At 36.7% G+C, this 14615-nt stretch overlaps 2 protein-coding genes across 2 annotated transcripts; one reads left to right on the top strand and one right to left on the bottom strand.

Annotated features, from left to right (window-relative positions):
* Nucleotides 1-84: 84 nt before the first annotated feature.
* Nucleotides 85-9932, top strand: LOC113685740 (uncharacterized). Its single transcript, XM_027203283.2, has 12 exons — nt 85-349; nt 1500-1560; nt 1909-1958; nt 2456-2646; nt 2821-2858; nt 3441-3471; nt 3799-3880; nt 6368-6609; nt 6729-7054; nt 7349-7595; nt 7684-8445; nt 8801-9932. The coding sequence occupies exons 1-12, from the start codon at nt 201-203 to the stop codon at nt 9373-9375; spliced, it is 2754 nt and encodes a 917-aa protein (XP_027059084.2). The 5' UTR covers nt 85-200; the 3' UTR covers nt 9376-9932.
* On the bottom strand, nt 9453-14608 carry LOC113685739 (sugar transporter SWEET1). The gene is made up of 6 exons (XM_027203281.2): nt 14457-14608; nt 12986-13063; nt 11925-12048; nt 11275-11436; nt 10454-10573; nt 9453-10103 (listed from the first exon to the last, which is right to left on the bottom strand). The coding sequence occupies exons 1-6, from the start codon at nt 14531-14533 to the stop codon at nt 9981-9983; spliced, it is 684 nt and encodes a 227-aa protein (XP_027059082.2). The 5' UTR covers nt 14534-14608; the 3' UTR covers nt 9453-9980.
* Between the last annotated feature and the right edge of the window lie 7 nt (nt 14609-14615).

The raw sequence follows: 14615 nt of genomic DNA on the forward strand, positions 1-14615 counted from the left end.
GTTTTGGTAGCTTTACCAGACAAAAGGGTCACAGCCATGTATATTTTTGTCAAAATACGCGCATTTTTAATCTAGTGAAATAAAACGAGCGAATTCAACAAAGTTAACGACAAAGGCAGTTTGAGCCCCTTGCGGTCCTTTTCGTGTAAGGTCCACCCCGAGGGTGTCCGAACACGCTAGTGCACGGAAAAGTAGCCATTATGGCGAATGCATCAGGAGGGTCCATTGATTTGGCCTCTTTGATGAGGACAAATAAAGTGGAGGCGCTTCACGCTACTGCCAGTTGTGGACCTACGAGATTTCTTGTGTGGACACGGCTACCTGAAGACAGTTCTACCTGGATTTTGAAGTACGTTTCGCTGTTTATTCTGCGATTTATCTTTTATGCGCAATTTAGCTAGGAGAACTTAGTGATAGACAAAATTTCTTTTTTTTATCACTAGGCTGGATTGATTTATAAAATTCCATGTCTGTGAAGTGTAAAGTAGTAATGTTATGCATCCATAGATTGTTTCGTTTGCAAAATCCTAGACGCTGAGGAGGAAAAACGTTCATTTTCGATTTTATTTTAATCTTCCGTAAGCAAAGAACTCCAAGACACTCTAGTCCTGATCTGCCGGATTCGTGCCAAAATTTCAAATTTCACTTTCCTGGAGGTTTAGAATCTGGGATAAAAATTTGATCCCATTTTCCCCTTTAAACTGCATGCAGATGTATGGGATTGGAAAGCAAAAATTGTGAGATTTTATCGTCATTTTTATTTGATCATCATCATCATCAACATTATTGTCATATGCATCTTTATCTTAACCAGAATTTAGAGGGCAGAGGGAAGAATTGAGGTTAAAAAAAATTCATGTTTCGTCGTCTTTGCCATCAACGCCATCACCATTATCATTTCACCATTATCACTATTATCATTTTTCACTGCACCTTTGCATAGATGGGTGTGGGCTTTGCTCCATGATCACATCCTACCAAATGTATCTAGCTAGGAGATGATATTACAGACTAGAACATCCAAAACATTAATTAAATATTTTTTTTTAATGAAATTACCATCCATGATGCAATTATGCTCCTCTGCAAGGTGTTTCGTTTTTGCACCATGTAATGACAAACTGCATGATTCCAATTCTTTTGGGCTGATAAAGTGATTATAATTAGATGGTGCATGACTGTATTGATAAAGCAATGAAATATCAGAGAAAAACCTGATTAACCCTTTAACTCCCATGAGTGACCAAGACAAAATTTCTCCTTACGATATCTATAAAATATCATGCAGACAAGTGATGAGAATAAAGAAAAATATAAATTATAGGATTACTGATTGATCTGATGCCAAATTCTCTAAACTAACATAATGAGAATTGTTTGGCAGACAGTAAGGAGAATTGCTAATGAGATCTTGGGAGTTAAAGGGTTAAATACTTTTTAGTTGTTTGAAAGAGTACATAATAACGGCTGTTATTGTTGTTGTTTTTATGTTTACTTAGTGCTACTGATGGCGTCAATGTCTGGCACTCACAACTGGACTTAGAGCAACTGGATTCTCATGTAAGGGTCATATAAGAGCACTGTAAAGAGTTTAAAAGCTGATACTTTGAGGGTTAGCCCTTTGTGAATCACTCTAATGAAGGGCTTATGCTGGAAACATCAGCTTTTGAACTCTTTGCAGTGGCCAATTTATTGCATCCACCATGTTGAGTTCAAAGTCTGCCCAGTTTCTAAGCCTTGCACATGGGTAGTGTTCTCAAAATTGGAGAGATGTGTCTTCTTCAGCAGATTTTTTAAAAAATTTACAATAAAACAATTCAAATTTGGTTCAGCAGATAACTCAGACCTTGGTTTTTGTTATTCGTGATATCAGTCTCAACCTCATCCAATAATTCTTAATGTTTGCAGAGAGAGCTAGCAGAAATTGACAAATATGAAGCTTACTTTTCAATGCTCAGGTAATATGTCATTTTTCCTTTTGCAAATAAATGGAAATTTATAAAATTACATTATTCATTTGCTTCTTGTCACATATTGTGCCCCTTTCAAATAGTTCTGCTTAACCCTGCTGTGAGCAAATGGCAGTTTTAATATGTACGGCAGAGAGATACAGTGTAGGTAAAGGTGAGCAGGTTAGGCCACTTCTCTCATCCAGAGATATACTAGTACAGTAAATCTGTTAAGAGGCCTTTGCCTTCATGGTTTTTCCATCTAGAGACTGAAAAAAATGTTTAATCACCAATTGGTACCCCTCAATTCAAAGAAACACATTTCAGATTCAGGAGGGAACCTTGATAGAATGATGGAGAGTAACTGGCATGGCATCTGGGGGAAGAGCCAGATTCCTTATTCTGATTGCTTAAGGAGATGCTTGGGCTCTCTGTTCCAGATTGACATTTTAGTTTTTAACTATTTTGACAACTGATGAACGATGTTGCTTTTATTGTAATACCAGGTCTGGCTTTCAAAATGGCTTCATATCTTTGGCACAGTTATCTAACAAAGTAATTCTAACAGTTGGTGAGGGTATTCCATCTCTGAGCTATGATCTCAGCGAGGCAAAGGCAATTGAAAAGAAGACAGAGTTGCAACTAATTCTCTTCAAATTAGCTGATAAAGTAGCTGAACTGACTCAAGAACTAAAAGGTATATGAATTTATTACTAAATGAGGCATGGCTTATGCATAATTGACTTAAGAGGATTTGGAATGCTACGGAACTGAAAAAAGTAATTCCTTATTCTTTTTTCATAACATATCTATGAGTATCATTCATTATATTTAATCATACTGATATATTTAATATAATTTTTTTTTTTAGTATCTTCTGATTCACTGGAAAGATTAAAGACTCAAAAGGTATTCATCTATATCTTCTCCTTCCTGCCAGAGATATTGCACTAATCTCCAGGTTCATACTGTAAGTTGTGGAACCTCACCTTTTACCCTCAGGGCAGGGTCGTTCAAAGATGGGTCAGGATAACCCAGGGATAGCGTGAAATTTGATTTCAAATCTGAAAGCTTTAGAAGAAAATTCAGTTGAATTATTTTTATCTACAATTTGATAATTTTCCCTATTCCTAAAAGAATAGGGAAAATTATCCCCAAAAGGCTCTTAAATAGAGAAGTAAAGAAACCTAGTTTAAAATTTAACCTTTGGTAATTGCTAATTGGCCTTCAAACAACTGGGCCTGATTCATTGCCCATGTGCTTTGCACTTGGGCCTTGAATCCGAGCTGAAAAACCTGGTCTCTAACGTACACTATGACCTTGAACTCAGTTAGTTAGAGGTTTTGGTGGATTGGAAAATATTTGGCCCATGATATACAGACTGTGTGCAGCAAGGAACAAGCCAGACATATACCCACCCTCCCCTCCCACTCAGTTGATGGTTACGTGTTATTAACCAGACTAATCTCCTTTTTATGTTTCTTATCATAGTATGGGGCTCCTGGTGAATTATCAACATTTGGTAAGTATGGTATTAACTCTATATTTACCCTTTAACCCCTAAGAGTGACTGAAATCTAATTTCTCCTTACTGCATCACCCCTGAATCAAATATTAGGGTCAGGAGAATAAAGGAACTGATCACCTGCAAAAAAGCTCTTGATTACTAGACAAATTCTCCATGTCAGCATCCTAGGAAATGTTTAGAGAACAGTATAGAGGATTTACATACTTATGTTAAGGTGTATAGGGTTAGGAAGCATGGCAGTAAAAGCATTCATTTAAGAAAAAAAAGACACACTTTCCTGAATTACCAGTTAGTTATTCATTTTATTATTAACGCCTTTAGATATTCCTGCTAAAAAGACAACCCAAGCAGTCCCAGTTAAGAGAAAACAAGGTCGCAGTCTTATTAACCCAGGAAGCAGAAAGTAAGTACTATATAGAACTATTTTTATTAATAACATTATTTAGATAATTGATTATTAATCTGCAAATTAAAAGTTGTGACTCGAAAAACCCTTTTTGTTGGAGGGGCTGCTTGGAAAAAAGCCCTCATGGAGCCCTGATGGACTGTTAGATTCTCCTTCTAATTCGTCTTAAAATTCCTTGTGAAACACAATTTGGAGAACTTGATGTGGCATCAAAAGTCATTTGTTGTAGTCCTTACTCACTGCACATTTATTTTATTATTTAAGAAAGGCAATTGTATCGATCAGCTACTATGTTTCTCCACTCTTTTCTTGGTCAGGGGCCAAGGAAAATGTTGAACTGTTTGCCCTTTAACCCCTGAGAGTGACTGGTGCCCAGTTTCTCTATACATTCACTACTGAATCAAACACTGAAGTTTTGAGAGAACTGGAAATAACCACCCACTAAAGAAGCTCTCCATTGTTCAAAAAATTCTACTTTTCATTACCGTATGAAATGTATAGAGAGGCTTATGGAGAATACATATAATACATATAATTATGTAAATATATGTATGTATGTATATATATATATATATATATATATATATATATATATATATATATATATGTATATATATATAAATGTGGGGGTAGAGTCCACCTTGGCATAAAGTGCTGAATGCTGTGGTAGCAGAGCTGAGTATATATAAGTGAAAGAATCAAAGAGGACACATCGATTCTCTGTTACTCTGAGTTTCACACCTAAGCGCTCGTCAGACAGCGCTCAGGTGGAAAGTTCTGTCTGACAAGCGCTTAGGCGCGAAACTCAGAGTAACAGAGAATCGATGCATCCTCTTTGATTCTTTCACTTATTATATATATATATATTGGGGCTTAAGGGTTAAGATAGAAGACAAGAAGAGAACACCTGTTTCCTTGTAATTGTTAATCCCTAATATATGGCAGTTAAAGTTTGGTATAATTATACTTTTTGGTCAACACAACTGTTTATTTATTGAGAAAAAAAAAAATTTAAAAAGGAATACCTCTAACTCTATCTGAATGACATGCTAGTCTATAGTGTGTGGTTATTTTTACCCCAAAAAATTTTAAAAAATTAATAAAATAAAAGTGGCCAAGAAATTTTGGTAAATGAACACTTGCAGGTTGTGCATGAAAATTTTGGAAAAGCAAACCATTCATCTTTTCAAGAAAGAAAGCTGAATTCGTTTTTTCTCTTTCCTTTCTTCTACAGATTAAAACCAGCTAAAGGAGTACAGTTTGATTAGATGCAAAATTCAATTCCATTTGAATAATTTCACAATTTAGTTTTTTCCTCTTACTAGTTAGATTTTTTGAAAGCCAAAAATTTTCAGAAGAGTCCATTTCTTGTCTCTTACTGCAATCAATATGTACAGTAACATTTGTTTATAAGAAATTAAAAACATTGTTTTGTACTGCCCTGACACAACTATTTCCAGAGTATGAATCAATGTGCATTAGGTATAAATGGCACAAAAAATAAAGAAATGAAAGTGAGCTGTCTTCAAATCATTGTATACTTTTGGATTCTTCAATTACTTTGTTTTGCTAAAGTAATGGAATTCATAACTGTTGTTTGTCTTCAATTTTTTGAGTCGTTTTTCTCCCAAAGGTGCTAGTCTAATACTGCCTTGTTACAATTTGATTTTGCTTTCAAGCCAACAAGTTCTTACAACTAAAAAAGGGATAATATAATGAGGAAATTGTCTTGATCTAACTTCAAATTATTGTGGTTCATGACAAATATTTATTTTGTTATCTGTCTGTGATTATGTAAACAATGTTGGCATGTATTTTTGTGTCCACTGTGCAAGTGTAAGAGCCGTAGAAGGGGCATCAAGCCAACTACCTCACCTGCAAGACTAAGCCTTCCTAAAAATAGAATTACAGTTGATTCCTGCCACTAAAAGACAAAAATGAGTCTAGGACAGACACTTTGTGCTCAAAGTTTTTTGTCGTAGAGAGAACTGACTTTATTATGCTTATGTTACTTGAGAGGAAGGAAGAGAAAGCCATGTGTTGAATTTAACCCTGTACACCCCAACAGTACCACCAATATTCATATTCTCCAAACTGTTCTTCCCACATTTCCTATTTTACTGACAAGGAGAATTTGTTCAACAATCAAGAGCTTCTCATATTGGTGATCATTTCCTTTATTCCTGTAGCCTTAATATGTGATTTAGGGGTGATACTGTAAGGAGAATTTAGATGCTAGTCGCTCCAGGGGGTTAAAAGGGTAAGGCAGAGTATTTCTGTGATCATTGAATTTGAAGGGGGATGAACAACAGATTGAATTGTTACTGCGAATGAATGATCCCCTTTGCAGATGTTGGTTGGTCTTAACATACAAGTTAATGTGATGAGAGTGGTCAAATGACATCTGCAAAGGAAATTGTGTACAGCTTTGTCAGATAAACTTGCTGTAGTGAGAATTCATGTGCTGTTCTGCTACTTTTCCAGAGAAGCTGTGGTGGAAGCTGCTGATGGTCATAATACAGAACAAAATGTACACATATCGGTTCTGGGGAATGATCAGACATTAGACATCTACAAATGCATAGATCCAGCATGTGAACATTTCTGCACCAAGACAAACAAGAGATACCATTGCCCTTTGTGCAACAATAAGCCACAGAAACCAGGCCGCATGCGCAGGCATTTTGAAAAGATGCACTCGGGAAAGCAGATTGTTCTGCATGAAGGTGAGAGTAAGTCGTTAACCCTCAACTCATTGTAGTTTGCAGAGAGCAGAATTTGACAGGAATATACCGGTAACTAAGTATAACCAAACAAATGATCAATTCTGTGTTGATTTTATCAGGACACCAAATGCTCCGCTGCAAATTAAGATGTACCAAAGCTAATGGCCGCATAACTGACAATTCACACTACCATTGCTGTCTTTGTGGAAGAGTTCTTGTAAGAAAAGTGCACCTTTACTGCCATCTTCAAGCTCATTCGGTTGGCAGCATGCGTGAAATTGATGAGCTATTAGATGCAAAAGATGATACAGAAGAAGGGCCCATGGAGGATGCAGAAATGGATGAAGATGATGATGAGAACCATACGGCTTTAGATACTTCACAGATCACAGCACTGGAAGGTTCAGAACAAGACAGTGTTGTTGCATTATCTGATGGCACACAGGTAGAATGAGTGATCTGCATTTTTCTGCTAGATAATGCCTTTCTCTGAACCTGATAATGCTTTCTGTTTTAGTGCCTTAATGCTCGAACAGATTGCTTGAGGGATAGAAAAAATAAAATAGAGGCTGCATTGTTAAAGGCAGGTGACCTGATTGCTGAGCAAGTTTCTTCGAGCAAGGAGTGGTTGCTTGTGAAGTTAAAATTGTTAAGCACCTTGAATGCATCCTATCAGTGATACAGTAATAATGAAGGTTTTACATGTGTGTACCACTAACAGTATTTTCTTTCTTTCAAGGTTGTCTTTGTGCAGTCCATTCAGGACAGTGAAACTTTGACAGTTGTTCCACTTGATGAGCCATCTGACACCTTACAACTTACTCAGTCTGTTGCCCAGTCAGATGTCACAACTGTAGTGTCCACTGCTGCTGATTTAAGCACAAACCTTCAGGTGTTAACTTCAGTGTCCTCTGGTCTTGGTAATGAACAGCAGCAACTGCCGCAGGAGCTGACAGTGAAACAAGTGGAAGCTATGTTCAGCCAAGGTAAAATATTTACAGCAAATCTTTTTTGTCTCCTAGCCAGATCATCTCTTAAAACTGTTTAACCTTAACAGCATATAACTTTTTTCAGGTGAGGAAACTAATCAAGATGCTTCAATTACAACAGAAAGCTCCCAAGGCAATCTTCTTAATATTAGTGGGGTAAACACAGACATGTCAGCATATGCTGATCAACCAACAGGGGACATTGACATGGAGCAGAGCACAGAAACAGAGCCTGGCCTGCAAAAACAGTCTGATGAGGAAGCAGTGGAATTTGAACAGTGTCTGCAGGTTACTGATGTCCAGATGTCTCAGGAGAGCTCTGCCACAGGGGTTTCTGGAATGGAACAAAATAATCTTCAACTTTCTCCAGTTGAGTCTTCTTCTGCTTCAGGGCAATTAATTACATGTACTACCACTCCTGGCAATGTGGTGCAGACTTCAACCTCGCAGTCCATAGCGGATCAAGGTTCTTCAAAACTCCTCATGATTAACCCAATGAATAAATCATTGTTTACGGATGATAGTGCTAGTGCATCCCAAAATGATCAGAGAGGAAAAACCGCTCGGCAGGACACTCTTGTGTTGCTTGATGCTACAACAGCACCCAAAGGAGATGATCATGTGTTCAAGGTTCTGCTCAATAACCTTTCTCCTGCTACCAGTTGTTTTTGTCATCCATCTGTTTTAAACGAAAAAAATAATTTAGACATCAGGAGATGTAAGAACACTTACTGTGACTGCAGGTTGTACCATTGTCCTTTGTGCACTTGTTTGCCAAACAAACCAGGGAGAATAAGGGAACACTTTAAAAAAATCCATGCCCAGGATCTCATTGTGAGATACCAAGGTGAGAAAAGTGTTAAAAAATTATAGTTTTTTTTCAGTGTACCAAAAACTTGATATTATAATATTCTCTTCACATTTACTTTCAGTCAGCTGCTAAATGCAAGGTTGTGGCCATGGGTATCTTGAGGTTTCCTCTTTCCAGCCAGCCTCCAAATAGAATATGGCTCCCATGGTTAACAAATCATTATTACCCAGCTGTAAGCCTCATTCAAGACATCTGTCAATATAGCATCGATCATTAGACAGAAAGAAAAGAAGTTTTGGAAGGTTAAGTTGGAGAGAACACAAGCCCAGCAACATTACTCAGGACTGTTGCAAAATAATTGTATACAACCTTCTCCCTGTTTATTTCACAGGTTATCAAATGCTACGATGCAAACTTGGCTGTTCCCGTCCAAGTGGGACCAAAGTGTTTAATTCACACTATCATTGTTGCATTTGTGGTGCAATCTGTATAAGGAAGTCAGGGGTTTATGAGCACATGAGGGTAAACCATGCCATGCAGCCAATTAACAAAGACACTATGTCACAGCAAACCCAGAGAGCAAAGTGTGAAACCATGTCAGCAAAACCAGTGGTTGTTCAAGTTCCCCCAGTTTCAACTGGACCTGCAGGACCTGGGACCCAATTAATTCAAACCACTCAACCCCAGACTCCATCAAGCCAAGGCATGTTCACAGGGACTGGGACCAGTCCACAAACAGTTACTGTTCAGATACCTCAGCAAGGTTATGTGGACGGGCAAGCACAGGCACAAGTGCAGGGGCAACAGCAAGTCGTGATATTGATGCCGCAGCAGGTCAATCCAAACCAAGTGCAATCGCCTTCAGTCCCTGCACAGCAGCCTATTGTTATAGTTATGCCGCAGGCAGGAGGGGGTCAGGTCACCCAGCCTATTGTTGTACCTGTCCCTCAGCCTCCCAGCACTTGAATTCAAAAAGAAATTCCCATAGTGCTTCATGTTTTCAGTTGTAGCTATTAACTTAAGACAAAACTACACACCACAGATGTATTTGACATTGTTTCGTTGTTTTTCTTATTAGTTAAATATATCATAAGTAATATATCATAAGTAATATAACAAGTTGCCATGGGTCTGTTCAGAAAAAAGATCACAGACGACATCAAAATTTGGTAAGAACCAAAAAGTGGCACCATATCTATTACTGAACAGACTCATGACAACATATTTGTTTCACTTAATAAAAAAGCAAAATGTCGTTACTGCGACGATAGCTATGCGTCTTTCCTCTTACAGATCATAAGTAAGAACCAATCAAAATTCATGCATTCATCACCATATTATTTAATAATAACTAAATCATGCTTCAAGAAGCAGTAACACTAACAAAATGTTTCAGCGACATAACTTTATTTTTTTTTCTTTTCACTAAATTTAATTAAGGGTTCTTTTTTTTAAACAAGAGGCTGAAATTAATATATTTAATTTGTAGGGTTTTTCACTTAAAATAAAATTTTAATAAATTATTTGGATATTTTTCTTCTATATTTGTATCTTTCTATCTTTAATCAAGGTCAAACTTGTCTAGCAGGTTTTGAACTCATGTTGTATGTTATTGTCCTCTGTGAAGTGCTTGGATAGAAAACAAAAAGGAGCAATTGTAATGAGCCCAACATAACACCTGTACCATTGGGCACCTGAAAAAGAACAACAACAAAAAAAAGAGAATTGATATTAATCTGATGATTTGTCACCGTTGGGTATCATTGATGTTTAGAATAACAGTTTCACAGTTTGGGAGGAAACTTTTTCTAGAATCATAGTGTTCTGTTCTTGCTTATGACACTGTTCTCTTACAATGTGTGTCAACACCCTGGAGTATTAAATGTATGCCCTATACCAAAATAAGTAGAGCTTTCTTCCTTACTAGATACCATACTGGGAGAACATTGCATTGTACCTTGCCTTGAATGCACTATTGTCAATTTTTTTTTCCACCCTGGGAATTAAGATGGAGGACTGTGCTGAGTAATGACAATTCACTTACCAAAATAAAATTATCTTGGACAAGTTGTCCATATATTGCCCAAAGAAGAGCCACAACAAAGTTTCCTAGACACATGGAAAATGTCATAAATTCTGTACTCTTGTGTCTAATCACATTAGCCTGAAAAAATGAAGGTTAACACAGAATTAAGATACACATTATACTAGTCCAAGAACACAAGACAGTGACCAGAAACCTGGACCTCAAGATGAAGTCCAGCAAGTTCACCATCAGCCACTGTGTCTCAACTGCAGGAGGTAAACCAGTGAGCTATTTACAAGTATTGTCCGGGAGTTCAACCTAGGATTACAGAGAAACCACTCTACTTTATGGTGAGAAATAAGGCTGTAATTCAGAGCCTCACAACCACTAGTCCTAGACTTTCAACACTCCCCCATACTGTGACTGAAGAATATTAGTAACAAATCAACACACTGGAGTGTAAGCTGTACTTTTTTTGCCCAACTTTTTCTAACAAATCAGGGGTGGGGCTTATCTGTGAGAACAAAATAAATAGACACTATTCAATGAAAAACTGTAGGTCTATTAAGCGTGCTAACAAAAGCCTCATGAAGATATACATGAATAGGAATTGATCATTAGTTTAATTTGCAAGCTTGATGGCTCCAAAAAGAGCCATTTTTGTTCATAAGCATAAGCTTATATTTCTTGCTATTGAGTGGTCTTAGACCTGCCTCAAGAGTTAACACAGAACTAAAAAAAACCCAGTATGGTTGTCCAGAATGAATAGATGCTTGGGGGTGCAGCTTAAATGCATGTTATATGGTATAAGTTCATATGAGAAGTATGTTAGTTCTTACCACAGAAGCCAGAGGTGAGCCATATACTGCTACAGTGAAACCACTCGCAATGAATCCAAGATGGAAGACAGCTGTATCAAAGTCAGCAGTGTAGTACTTAACATAAGTCAATAGTGAACATACTCCAAAAAATGAATACATTAATCTCTGAATTAGCAGCTTCTGTGAAAAAAATTGAGAAGTGGAAATAAAGTATAAATAATTTGTAATGCTTTAGAATAATCTTCATCAACCACAATAACAATAAAAAATATTTCAACTGCCATGGACTTTCTTGACTCAATATCTTACAAGTGAGTACAGCAAATAAGTGAGGTATTGTGTTGAACACCATAAGAGAAAATCTACGTCTACAAACAACCATGTATTATTCTGTTTATCATATAAACACCATAGGCCTTTACACATCGAAACAGGCTGGTGGCATACATTATTGTTCTAGATTTTCATTCTTAGCCATGAGAAATGTCATTACTAAAGCCAAAAGTCACTTTTGTTTCTTCTTCTCATGTTTTGGCTTCCAATTCAGCTTTTAGCAAATTTTGAATACCATGGTCTGTGAGTGATACAAAAAAAATTTTTTCTTGATTTTGCTATATCAAGAATATATTTTACCATCCTTTGCATTCTGTTTACAATCATCTACTTACCTTATCTCTTGTATTAATATAATAAAATAGTAGATATGCAGACTGTGTAATCATTCCTAGTATTCCTATGGTGTAAATAGGGGTGTCATCTACTAGGATGCCATACTTTGTCCAAAGAATGGAACTGAAGTTGAAACAAAATGTAAAACAATGGGAATTGATAAAATCATCATGTTTCCAATTTTTTTATCCAAGTCAAGAGGTGCATTCCACATGCAAGGGTTTCATATAAGTCTAATTAGAACAAAGGGGAGCATCTAGATTTGGGACATCTAGATTTGGCACATCTAGATTTGGGACATCTAGATTTGGCACATCTAGATTTGGGACATCTAGATTTGGCACATCTAGATTTGGCACATCTAGATTTGGGACATCTAGATTTGGCACATCTAGATTTGGCACATCTAGATTTGGGACATCTAGATTTGGCACATCTAGATTTGGGACATCTAGATTTGGCACATCTAGATTTGGCACCTGGGTATAGTTAAGAAAATCTCAAAGAGTCTTGCCCCCTCTCTTTGGTGGCCAAGAGGTGTTTCCTTTGGAAAAACTTCAATTACAGCCATGCATTTTCCCTAAGTTTGACAAAGCATTTAAAGTGCTTTGCTGAAGAACACAACACAACAACCTGACCAATTCTCTGACCCAGATCTCCTGACCCATACTTCAGAATGCTGACTGTGAGGCTTCTGCATCTCCCTTAACCCTTTAACCCTTAGGAGTGACCAGCTTCTAATTTCTCCATACAATATCACCCCTGAATCAAACATTAAGGTCACGAGAATCAAGGAAATGATCACCAACTTATAAAGCTCTTGATTTTTAAACAAATTCTCCTTGTCAGCACTTCAGGAAATGTATAGAGAACAGTATGGAGAATATACATACTGATGTTGGGGAGTAAAGGGTTAAAGATTTATTCTATCCATACATTTCTCATTTTAATCCTAATGGAAAGATGCACTGTGGTAAACAATCCCAGAAGCCTTGAGGAGTTAAAAGTCTAAATTAAAGTAGTCAGGACCTCTCTAAACACAAATGTATTTATTACATACCTTAAACATGTTGACAAGAATGGGAAAAAAGTTATGTTCTTTGTACTGCCTTGTTGTTTTATTTTCAAACAGACTTGTCTAGAAAAAGGATGCAAAACTTGATCAATCTTTAACCCTTTAAGTCTCACTGGTGACCTAGAAAGAATTTCTCCTTACATTATCAGTACAATATCAAGCAGACAAGTAATGAGAATAAAGAAAAATATAAATTAGGGGATTATTGGTTGATCCAATTGCAAATTCTCCAAACTAACATCACATGAATTGTATGGCAGACAGTAGGGAGAATTGCCAATGAAATCTTGGGAGTTAAAGGATTAACTGTAGTTTAATTGTACAATTTCAGGAGATTTACAAGCAATAACAAGTACGATGCATACAATATCCTATTAGTTCTAAAATTAGGCCGGTGATAACCATTCACATTTCAGAATTTTGTCATAGTTTTGATTAAAACCATTTACAAACCACTACACACAAACTGAGGGCTACATTTATTTCCTAAGGAAGGAAATTCTCAAAATAGTTCCCTAGCCTCAGCCCAAGAGTTGATTTATAAACTTAACTAACCCTGAGCTATATCTCAAGGTTTTAGATAAAGCTATGTTGCAAATAGTGAGACCGACTAACCATCTCAGTAGAAAAACATCAGAATAAAAGGGGTAATTTTCTAAATAAAGTATGGCATTGTATCAGTGTGCAGTATTACAAAGTAGTTTGCAGTATTACAAAATAGTTTGATTTATCGGTTGGGTTGATAAAGTAAACTGGCCACCATAAGGAGTATCTGAAGCTGGCATTTCAAACATAGTTCCTTCATCATAGCAAATGGTCATTTGCTCTGACTTCTTCACTCTCTCATCATTTTCTCTGATGAAGGGCTAACACTTGAAAAATCATCTTTTGAAACTCTTTACGTTGTTAAATTAACATTATCAACTAAGTTGATAAAACCAAAATCACCATGGCAAAAAAAAACATTCCAGCTTCACAACATTTTCTTTTTTTTTTCAGCCTGCTGCGTAAAATATACTTTTTCGTTTTTAAAATGAAGGATTGGATCTCAAAATTCGCATATTAAAAAAAAAATACGTTCAGTGAAGCGATCCGTACATTGCAGAAAGGAACAACAGGAAGCCTCAATTAAGAGAGACCTAATTTTAATTAAAATACGATCAGCCAATGGTGAGACGACAAATAATCTTTGATACGCGAGCATTACCTTTCACCTAAGAGTTGCTAGGGTAAAAAATAAAGGGAGCCAACAAAAGCTCCTTTCAAAAGCAAAATAGCAACTAAGTTTCTTAATTTTTGGTCTTAAGAAGTTAATTTGAAGGAAAATGAACTGAAGAAAAGATCAAAACGCAGAACAAATGGTTAAATGCGCGGTTCCATGCGTGCCACTGATTGCAAATTTACCAATGTGTTAGAAATTTAGCCTATATTTACTAAAGGATTTTAATTTACTTACATCCCTGTTGAAAGAAGTCCAAACTGGCAAATCGTTGCTGTCCATGATATGTACTGTTTAACATCCATGGGAATCATGTAATCGGCAACATCTTTATGTAACTACGGAGGACAAACTCAGCGAAAGTACCGTTAGTTGCGTTAGGGAAACTGGGAACGA

This window comes from Pocillopora damicornis, chromosome 9, assembly GCF_964200805.1.
Source record: "Pocillopora damicornis chromosome 9, jaPocDami1.2, whole genome shotgun sequence".
Lineage (NCBI taxonomy): Eukaryota > Metazoa > Cnidaria > Anthozoa > Scleractinia > Pocilloporidae > Pocillopora > Pocillopora damicornis.